This window comes from Entelurus aequoreus, linkage group LG09, assembly GCF_033978785.1.
Source record: "Entelurus aequoreus isolate RoL-2023_Sb linkage group LG09, RoL_Eaeq_v1.1, whole genome shotgun sequence".
Lineage (NCBI taxonomy): Eukaryota > Metazoa > Chordata > Actinopteri > Syngnathiformes > Syngnathidae > Entelurus > Entelurus aequoreus.
The window spans coordinates 41,232,413-41,244,029 of NC_084739.1; the positions used below are offsets into that span (position 1 = coordinate 41,232,413).

General features: G+C 41.5%; 1 protein-coding gene across 2 annotated transcripts in view; it reads right to left on the reverse strand.

Annotated features, from left to right (window-relative positions):
- Positions 1–7,998, reverse strand: part of LOC133657437 (adhesion G protein-coupled receptor A1) — a 541,657-nt gene extending 533,659 nt beyond the window's left edge. For both annotated transcript variants that reach the window (XM_062058763.1, XM_062058762.1), the window contains exon 1: positions 7,337–7,998. In XM_062058763.1, the coding sequence (XP_061914747.1) occupies positions 7,337–7,557 (221 nt within the window). In that variant the 5' untranslated portion in view covers positions 7,558–7,998. The remainder of the gene's footprint in view (positions 1–7,336) is intronic.
- Positions 7,999–11,617: the final 3,619 nt, after the last annotated feature.

Consider the following 11,617-nt stretch of genomic DNA (forward strand, 5'->3'; position numbering starts at 1 on the left):
TTTTTAATGTCACCAAGAGCAGCATGGACTCCTCTTCTGAACCTGCGTAGAACTGCTCAGATGGGATTGAGGACATCAGGCCCTTTCAGCAGGAGATCATTCATGCTGCGTCCTTGGAACCTCTGGCTGCTGTTCCATACCAATCGCACAGGTGTTGTAACTGAATGCGGGTTTGGCGCCACCAAGTGGCTGACGTACCACACTGGTCCTTGCAAGCCAGCAATGGTCTCTTTGGTGAGTTTCTTTGCAGCTTTCCTTGCCACCATCTCATGGACTTGAGCTGTGTATGCCACTCGCCACTCTGGTTCTTTCTTGAGCTGCTTCTCAGTTCGCAGGAAAGTGGCCTGAACTGCACTCCTGTTGTTGGGCAGCGAGGTTGGATCTTCAATCCAGGGATATTTCGTGTCCCAGTGTGGTTCGTCACTATGTGCATCTGCTTTGACATAGGTGAGGCCTTTCCTTATGATTTCCAGCTCTTTTTCCTCTTTTATAGTCATTTCTTTTCCTCCTGGTTGACAGTTGCCGCACCGGCATCCCCCACACTTGGGTTCGCAGGTGGCTCCAATGCTGTCCCATTTCCACCAGTTTAAGAACTCTCTGCCAGCTGTCGTCATCTTGGTTTCAGCAATCTCCTGATATTTCACTGTTGTAGTTCTCATAGACCGGGCAAAGTGTGTTTTGGATCTATGCATAGCCACATCCACTTCTTCAAAGAGGTTTGGATGTGCTCCTCCAACAGTCATTCCTAATGGGCTTTCCCAAAGGACTAAGTCCCCAATTACCTTTACTCTTTGTGGAGCGAGTCTTCCTTCACGGTGGCTGATAAGAAGCTCAATATGCTTTGGTCTTTTCAGATCCTTGAGGTTGATGTCTGGGAAGAACTTCCTGATTTGGTGAGGTTTGATTTCCTTGTGCACTTTGGCTATTTCATCCAAGCCATAGCATACAAGCTCGTGAGCTCTCTCTGTGCCTGTGGGCGTCCTCACTCTCACCTTGAGAAAAGATCTTCTGGTCTTTATCGTCATGGTCATTCCTCCAACTCCTTGGACAACAAGGGTGACCTTTTCATTTCGCAGGTCGAGTCTTCTGGCAGCTCTGTGAGTGATGTAGTTGGTGTCCGATGCCAGGTCAATGAGAGTTCCAATTTTCTGTCCTGCATTGCTAGTTACTTCCAACAGCATCAGAATTACTGGTAACTCGCGTGTATTTGCATCCATCACTCCAGGTTGGATCTTTCCAGCGCAGTAAGTCTTCACACCCACATTGGTGAAGGCCTTCCTGAAATTTTCAGCCATCTCAGGGGTGAGCTCAGAAATCAGCTTTTCTTGCTCCTCGGTGAGCGCTTGTCGTCTGACGTTGGGTCTTCCTCCTTTCCCAGGTTCTCTTCTTTTGGAGTCTTCCTTTAGGCAAAGAAAGAAGTGGTGGCCTGAAGAATTCCTGCAGTCCCTGTTCCTACACAGGTAAGTATCCGTACACTCATCATCCTCTTCATGACAATTTAGGCACCTTTTGCATGCTCCTAGCTTTTCCACAGCTTTCACTTTGTCGCCAGGCTTCAGTTCTTTGAACCGCTTGCAAAAGAAGAGCTTCTGCTGGTCCTTTTCATCTCCACAGACAACGCATCCGCTTCCCTGTGAATCTGGTAGAGGCAAACGTCTTTTCCATGTAAGTAGGTTTCTTCTCAGACCTTTCACTTACACCAAGCTGCTCTAGCCTCTCCAGGATTTCTTCTTGGGTCTTCAGGAATTTGAGGAGGCTGCCGAAGTGATTGTCTGCCGTCACTTTGCTTCCTGGGTTGACCATTAATGTAAGCCAGTCCCTCTTTAAGTTGTCCGGCAGCTTACTCTCTATTGACCTGATCACCAGGGGGTTGTTGATGGCTCCGATGTTTCCCAGCACTGTCAGGTCATCCAGGGCCTTTTCCACCTTTTGGATTAAGTCAATCACTTTCTTTGGCTGGTTTGACTTTAAAACAGGAATCTTCTCCAGTTATTCAACTATTTCTAAGGCAATTGTGGTTTTGTTGCCATACCTGTTTTCAAGCACTCTAAACATGTCTTCCATATCATTGTATGTTGACAGGCGTAGTTCTCTACTTATCCGCTCATCAACACTGTCCAGGACCTGAAACTTCTTTACTTCAATGGAGCCGGTCGGCTCTCCCTGTCTTTGCAGTTTCTCCCAGTCACTACGCCATCGATGGAAGTTCCTTTTGAATCCATAGAATCTGGGTAGACTGGTGGGTTTGATTCTCAGCACCGGCTGTGGAGTTTGTTGGAGCTGGGTTTCTCTTCCTCTTCTTCCTTCCTCTGCACTTCTTTGTGCCGTTAGGTATTCGGCCCTTCTGGCCTCGAGGACATTGCTGAGTGCCCTCAGGTCCTTAACTCTGCCTTCCAGCCTTGACCTTTGGTCATCTGGAATCCACCTTTCCCACTCAGTCATTCTTGTGATTGCATCTTTGACCAATGATTTTACTCCAATCCACTGCAGCTCATATCCGTCTCTGTTGATTGCAGTCACAGGCATTCCCCGGACATCTTCACTGGCGGTCCCTGCTTCATTTATTGCAGAGTTGACTTCGTCCTCACCATATCTGGATCAAAGGTTGTGCTGCACTTTTTTCCCGACTTTATCCAGTCTTGCTTCACACTCCTCTCTGGTTTTTTCTATGTCTTTTTGCTGCTGCATATGTAGTTCCACTTCATCACCTTCCTCAGACTTGGCCTCCATGTCCACCGGTAGGCCGGTCTCGTAGTCATCGTTTGCTTCACCGACATCCCTCGCCAGACTGGAAAGTTTGCAGTACTCCTCTTGTAGTTCCTGCTTTATCATGGTATCTGCAGCCCTGCTCAGGTAGTTGGCTTGCTTGGTGAAGACACTTTTGGCTACGGTCCTCTCTTGCTTCAGTTGCTTGACTGTTTTCCCAAGAACTTCGCTTGCCATGGTGCAGTTTTAAGTCAAACCTCCCTTCGCGACAGCAGCTTCTTTGACTTCAGGCCCTTAATCCTCGTCTTCACTGCCACACTGGTGGTTATCAACTGTCAAGTTCTTCAGGTTTTTTTCACAGCTGTGCCCAAACTTGAAAGGGCCAGTTGGACTCAAGAAGGACTGAAAGGGACAACTCGATCCTTTTTCCTTGTGATTTATTAGTAGAATAGTAGAATAGTTGAATAGTTGAGGTTGAATAGTAGATAGGGGAATAGTGAATAGTGGATAGGCAAATAGCGGATAGGTTGATAACCTTAATCAAACAGAAAAAAAACAAACACATTAGTGTTTCATAAACATGCAACATAATACATGCTTTGCTTTTCTTTTAAATCAATCCAACCAAAATTAGTTTCCACTGATAGGGCCTAAGTTTAAGAATAAACTTAAACATTTCCAACAATATGAATGAGATTAAATTTAAACAATCCATCCTAATTATGAGAACAAACTTAAACATCACTGATACTTTTTAAATTTACTTTCAGTCAACTTAAACAATTTTGTAAACATCAGTGAAACTATCTTTTTTAAACATTTCCGCCCAGTGAAATTAACTTCTTTAAACATTCTCCTTAGTACAAAACAAGCACTTCTTTCCCTTGGTTTCCTCACCAGTTGCGTCTTCCGAGTCCACACATGAGCTCTTCCTTCCTCTTAGCAGCATGTCAAAGGGGTGACTGACTGAAGAGCAAACATTTTGACCATGTGCTCTGAGCAGGTGGAGATGTTCAGCCCTCAGCTCTCACTGTTGCCCCTTCAGGCCTGGAGTGTGCTCTACAACTAAGTGGTGTTTGTGCTGCTCTGTACTTTGACTTGACAGTAGCCCATTGCTTAGTTCACAGTGCAAAGTCGAATATCCTATTCAGATTTTTTGGGGGGTCAAATACAATCTTTTTATGTTGTCATTTACTTTACAAAACAAATATGATGTCTAATGTGAATGCAAGCTGATCTGCATGCAGACATGACGGCATGACGTCACACACTGCAGTGTACTTAAATTTGTTTTAAATATTAAATGAACATAAAATATGACTTATTTTATCTTTGTGGAAAATATTGGACACAATGCGTTGTCAAGCCACTGTGGCACTATTGTTCATTGTTTAAATGGTTTTATTTTATTGTTTATAAATGGCTGTAACGATAATGTAAATGAGGGATTTTTAATCACTATTATGTTGGAATTCTTATTAATATTGATACTGTTGTTTATAGTTTATTTTTGTTTGACTACTTTTGGATTGTTTTTTGTCATGTTCGTGGGTCCTTTCAATTACTCTGTTGATTGCTATTCTGAATATTGCTGGGCCGGGTTTGGTTTTGGAATTGTATTATTGTGTTGGACTGAGTAATAAAAAAAAATAAAACTATTTATTTTATTATTTTTTTAAACACTGCAGTGCTTACGGTAGTAAACAGGCCTTTATTTGTAGTCGGTCTCAGTATCGGCACATTTGTGGCAATTTCAAGGATTTTGGGCAATCATTTTCTGAACTATGAATTATTGCACATAGAAGAAGAGAAGGAAGAGGGAAAGCATTATGGCTCTGGTAGTTTGCGGGACATTTTACTTCCATATTGTGTCGATCCGCATGTGGGCGAGCAGTCGGAGACATGAGTGGTGGAAAATTGATGCGAGTTCCAAATTCATAAGTATTTTCACATGTTTTCTGCCCATTTTTATTTTGTAACCGTCCACTTTGGCAAAGAATTATGATGATTATCGCTTTTTGATGACATTCTTCTTGGATGAATGCGACCGGAGAGCGGGAGCGTTCACACTGCAGTCGCATCGCATACATATCCAATTTGTATCCACATACGAAAGTGTCAGATATGGAAAATTTGGAATTGCACTGTTCACTTTGACATGAACAAATTCGAGACAGGTCGCGTATGGGCAGAAAAAAAATTTGAATTGACCTTCAGTGGGAACGAGGCCTTTGTAACCCGTTTCCTTACTTATTACAAAAAAAGAAGATGTCTAGTATGTTCATTATTGGCAAAGTTGTTATATGATTTGTTGAGTGTAATAAAAGACCTATGTTTATTGTATCGTAATGACATTTTTTGTGGTCCCTTTTATTTGGAAAAGTATCGAAATATATGTTGGTACCGGTACCAACATTTTGGAATCGGGACAACCCTACCACAGACCTATTTTAAGGACACAGACATATTGATAAAAGTAACCAAAGTTGTGCATTTGTTAATTAGATTTATCTGTAATTTCGTGATGTTTGATGACATTAAAGCAGGGGTGTCAAACTAATTTTAGATCGGGGTCCACATGGAGAAACATCTACTCCCAAGTAGGCCGGGCTGGTAAAATTACGGCACGATAACTTAAAAATAAAGACAACTTCAAAATTGTTTTCTTTGTTTGAAAATAAAACAAGCACATTGTGAAAATGGACAAATCATTATGTTGTTGGGTTGTTTTTTTTACACTTACATGTTGAGGTTAATAGTATTCTATCTTTATTTGTTGTTATTTATACTTTCCGATTAAATTATGTGATAATATTTATTAGTCAACTCATTGGTGTTAATTTTTAATCTATCAAGATAAAAAAAAAAATCAAATTCAAATTACAGGATGTTATTTATGTAGTTTGCTCATTTTCCTCGACTGGTGCATTGACATGTGGTTTATTTGTTTTTACATAAATAGCATAATCTACAAAGATACAAAGAATAGCTATTGCAACATCTAGCGGAGACATTTAAAACAGCAGTTTCTTTCATTCAAAAATTTCGGCTCATTTTTATACATAGCAAACTCATAAAAATAGATGGGAAGTCCTCAAACGCTTATTTTGAAAATGTAATTTTGTTTATAGATTATATGGGATGTGTTGTTGTATTCCCTAATTTGAGTGTACATAAATTAAGGTGTGTGTTGCTGAGCCCGACTAGGACATAATCTGTACTGTACATAAATGTTTATTTTGAAAATGTAATTGTGATTATAGATTATATGCGATGTGTTGTTGTATTCCCTAATTTGAGTGTACATAAATTAAGGTGTGTCTTGCTGAGACATAATCTGGACTGAACCTGGTTTTAAGAACCCTTTAAACAATCTAATTTCATTGACAACCTGGTCTGGTGAAGATATTGTCCTTTATTTAAAAAATAATAATATTTTTTTTGAACAAAAAAGAAACTAAAATAAAATAAAAACAGTTACATAGAAACGTGTAATTAATGAAAATTTGTAAAATTAACTGTTAAAGGTGAGTACTATTAGTGAACCAGAAGCACACACCAGTTTGTGTGCTTCACGGACTGTATCCCTTGCAGACTGCATTGATACATTGATTACAGTATGTTGAAGGAACCAGAATATTAATAACAGAAGGAAACAACCCTTTTGTGTGAATAATGTGTGAATGAGTGGAGGGAGGGGGGAGGGAGGGTTTTTGGGTCGGTGCACTAACTGTAAGTGTGTCTTGTGTTTTTTATGTTGATGTAATAATAACAAAATAAAAACATTTCTTGAACAAAAAAGAAACTAAAATAAAATAAAAACAGTTACATAGAAACTTGTAATTAATGAAAATGAGTAAAATTAACTGTTAAAGGTTAGTAGTATTAGTGGACCAGAAGCACACACAATCACGGACTGTATCCCTTGCAGACTGAATTGATATATGTTGTAGAAACCAGAATATTAATAACAAAAGGAGACAACCTTTTTGTGTGAATGAGTGAAAATGAGGGTGGAGGGAGGAGGAAAGGAGGGTTTTTGGGTTGGTGCACTAACTGTAAGTGTATATTGTGTTTTTTATGTTGATGTAATAATAATGAAAAAATAAAAAAAATAAAACATCCCGCGGGCCGGATAAAAAGTTCAAGTTAAAGTACCAATGATTGTCCTACACGCACTAGGTGTGGTGAAATTAACCTCTGCATTTAACCCATCCCCTTGGTCCACCCCCTGGGAGGTGAGGGGAGCAGTGAGCAGCAGCGGCATCCGCGCCCGGGAATCATTTTTGGTGATTTAACCCCCAATTCCAACCCTTGATGCTGAGTGCCAAGCAGGGAGGCAATGGATCCCATTTTTATAGTCTTTGGTATGACTCGGCTCGGGTTTGAACTCACGACCTACCGATCTCAGGGCGGACATTTCTAACCACAAGGCCAAAACCTGTTCATGAGCCTGATCAGGCCCGCGGGCCGTACGTTTGACACCCCTGCGTTAAAGTGTTCTATTCTATTATTTTGCCTAAAAGGACGCTTAAAGTTCAGGGTCACTCAATGTTAGGTAATCATAACTTGGCTTTGATAAGGACGTGATTTTATTCAGGCAATAGTGTGCATGAGTGCCTGTACTTACAGAGAGATGGTTCTGTTGGGCAGAAAGCTTGGATGCAGAGTCTCCAGCAGATCCACATCATCACAAACCACTTTGACTCGGACTTGCTGCTGCCTGCTCAGCTCCTTGGACCTCTCGGCCGAACAGTGACAGCTGTCCAAGATCAGGTCCGGACAGTTTCTGTTGGCACCGCCGGACCCCCACAGCGCGACCAGGGCGCACAGCACAAGCAGGACCCTCATGGTGCGATCTCTCCCACGCTCATCTGTCAAGTGATGTCCGCCCAGCGCGTGTTGCAGGTCGGAACCATTTCACATGGGCTCGCTCTCAAGTCCAGCCTGTGGAACCGCGGTCCAGATTTGACGCCGTCGAAAGCTATTTCTTGTCTAAATGAAGCAAATTGTTGGCGCTACCTATTTTAAATCACAGACGCATATGTGACACGCAATGTATTTCAATATTCGTCCGATGTTCAAGTCCTGAAGGCAGCCCCGAGTGTTAGAAACTTCCAGATAAAAGTTTGGCGCGTGTCGTCACCACACGTGAAACAGCATCATTATATATAAATGACAACATTTGGTTATTTCTGCTACTACCAGCTGACTGTAGTCTTTGACGTGCTGCTTAAAGTGTCCGCAATGTCCCTCCCAGCCAGCCTGCCGAGCTCCAGCGTGGCTTTTTCATGTTTGAAGCCACAAACTGGTGAGATCACGTGACATGAAATATGTCACATGACAAGAAATGTATGTCACGTGACATGACATGTCACATGACTGGCAAACTGTTTACTGCAGTGGTTCTCAACCTTTTTTCAGTGATGTACCCCCTGTGAACATTTTTTTAAATTCAAGTACCCCCTAATCAGAGCAAAGCATCTTTGGTTGAAAAAAAGAGATAAAGAATTAAAATACAGCACTATGTCATCAGTTTCTGATTTATTAAATTGTATAACAGTGCAAAATATTGCTCATTTGTCATGGTCTTTCTTGAACTCTTTGGAAAAAAAGATATAAAAATAACTAAAAACTTGTTGAAGAGTAAACAAGTGATTCAATTATAAATAAAGATTTCTACACATATAGAATTAAAGGCCTACTGAAATGAATTTATTTTATTTAAACGGGGATAGCAGATCCATTCTATGTGTCATACTTGATCATTTCGCGATATTGCCATATTTTTGCTGAAAGGATTTAGTAGAGAACATCGACGATAAAGTTCGCAACTTTTGGTCGCTGATAAAAAACGCCTTGCCTGTACCGGAAGTAGCGTGACGTCGCAGGTTGAAAGGCTCCTCACATTTCCCCATTGTTTACACCAGCAGCGAGAGCGATTCGGACCGAGAAAGCGACAATTACCCCATTAATTTGAGCCAGGATGAAAGATTCGTGGATGAGGAACATAAGAGTGAAGGACTAGAGTGCAGTGCAGGATGTATCTTTTTTCGCTCTAACCGTAACTTAGGTACAAGGGCTCATTGGATTCCACACTTTCTCCTTTTTCTATTGTGAATCACGGATTTGTATTTTAAACCACCTCGGATACTATATCCTCTTGAAAAAATGAGAGTCGAGAACGCGAATTGGACATTCACAGTGACTTTTATCTCCACAACAATAAATCGGCGAAGCACTTTAGCTACGGAGCTAACGTGATAGCATCGGGCTTAACTGCAGATAGAAACAAAAGAAATAAACCCCTGACTGGAAGGATAGACAGAAAATCAACAATACTATTAAACCATGGACCTGTAACTACACGGTTAATGCTTTCCAGCCTGGCGAAGCTTAACAATGCTGTTGCTAACGACGCCATTGAAGCTAACTTAGCTACGGGACCTCACAGAGCTATGCTAAAAACATTAGCTATCCACCTACGCCAGCCAGCCCTCATCTGCTCATCAACACCCGTGCTCACCTGCGTTCCAGCGATCGACGGAGTGACGAAGGACTTCACCCGATCATCGATGCGGTCGGCGGCTAGCGTCGGATAGCGCGTCTGCTATCCAAGTCAAAATCCTCCTGATTGTGTTGCTGCAGCCAGCCGCTAATACACCGATCCCACCTACAGCTTTCTTCTTTGCAGTCTTCATTGTTCATTAAACAAATTGCAAAGGATTCACAAACACAGATGTCCAGAATACTGTGGAATTTTGCGATGAAAACTGAGCTTTTTGTATTGGATACAATGGTGTCCGAATACTTCCGTTTCAACGATTGATGTCACGCGCATACGTCATCATACATAGACGTTTTCAACCAGAAGTTTCGCGGGAAATTTAAAATTGCACTTTATAAGTTAACCCGGCCGTATTGGCATGTGTTGCAATGTTAAGATTTCATCATTGATATATAAACTGTCAGACTGCGTGGTCGGTAGTAGTGGGTTTCAGTAGGCCTTTATCAGCCTCAAAATCGCTGAATTTTCACATTTGCCGTTCAAATACTGAGAAGAGACTTGCGGTGATCAGCAGCCAGTTGAGGCATGTCACTCAGTTGAGCCTCAACATGGATTGCGGACTCCGCTAACTGCTGGCCTGCTGTGCAGTGAGACCGTATTGCTATATGAACTATATTATACATTTCCATAGTTTAGTTAGCTGAGGTATATAATGTACAGTGTATTTTGTCAACAACTGTATGTGTGTAACGTGTGTCTTGTGCTGAGCAATCATAAAACTGCTGCGAAGACGCACTGGCTGAGGCTCGCAGTAATCCCGCCTCCTGGTGGTAGAGAATGCACCCCCGCCGTAGAATGCACCCCCTGATGGGAGTGTTATATCAACTAAAGCCCAGACTTAAACTTTCCACGTGCAAGATTGAATCTGTTTAAAAAAGTTATTTAATAAGACGCTAAAAAGTGCAAAAACAATAATGTTGGTGTTGACGGAGTTGTGAATGACTGCAGGGCCACAACATTAGGCACACCTGCAGACTGCAGCACGGATTTCATATTTCATTCATTCACAACTCCTCAAACACGAACATTATTGTTTTTGCACTTTTTGGCTTCTTATTGAGCTGCTGCATTTTTTGGTTGGGTTGTTTATTTCTTTTGAGTAACTTCTACATTTCTAAAAGGGGAGGAATGTAATAGAATAATCTATGTTTGTCTGTTGCCATCTCCTGGTTAATGTTGGCTATAGCGTACTGGGATTACTTTTTGGTTGGCCAACGATTTACGTGGTGTTGCGCACCTGACGTCAAGTGTGTTGAGTCTGTTCTGAAGTCTACAGTAAAGAGACGTACTTCATCACCTCGCCTGGTTATTGCCTCCAACCCAATATATTACATTAAGGTAAGACCATAATAACGTTTTTTTTTTATTAAATGTGCTTTTTTGTGTGCTACAGTTTGTATGTGTAAAGTTAAAGTTAAGTTAAAGTACCAATGATTGTCACACACACACTAGGTGTGGTGAAATTTGTCCTCTGCATTCGACCCATCCCCTTGTTCACCCCCTGGGAGGTGAGGGGAGCAGTGGGCAGCAGTGGCGCCGTGCCCGGGAATCGTTTTTGGTGATTTAACCCCCAATTCCAACCCTTGATGCTGAGTGCCAAGCAGGGAAGAATGCTGGTATGAGCTTTTAAACATAACCCGTTAACTGCTGCCAATCAAATGGTGAATAAGATATTCTTTAGGGTTCATAAGTTTGTAAATCTGACTGTGATGAAGTCAGTGCCTCACCAGCCATGAACCTCACCGCACGTCACTGTATATATGTATATTTGTATTTGTTGTGAAGAGAGTGCTTGTTCACATGTTAAAATGTGTGACTATTGTTCACTCGCCGGGTGGAAGTGTCACCTTATGTCATATTAATATAAAAAAATGTTTTATATATTTTCGTGATTGACCGGTAGAGTCCCAAAAATCAACTGATCGAGCACAAACTTTTACCAACTCAGAGGCGATGCAGTAGCTCAGTGGCTCAGCTTCCCCCCAGACGTGCATGCGTCTGTCAATCAGGAGATATATTCATGTACAAAATTGTTTGAAAAATAGATTAAACCGATGAGTAAAACCATGATGTTTTTTTTTTTTCAAACTGTGTTTTTGTAACTTTATCCTTTCGCTGCTTGAATTTAAGTGAATTTAAGAACATATGTTTTATAATATTCTAACAACCTTATTGCCTACTTTAAAGGGGACCTATTGTACAAAACTAACGTTGCTGCCCACTGCTCCCCTCACCTCTCATGGGGTGATAAAGGGTGATGGGTCAAATGCAGATAATCATTTCGCCACACCAATACTTGCCAACCCTCCAGAATTTTCCGGGAGACTCCCAAAATTCAGCGCC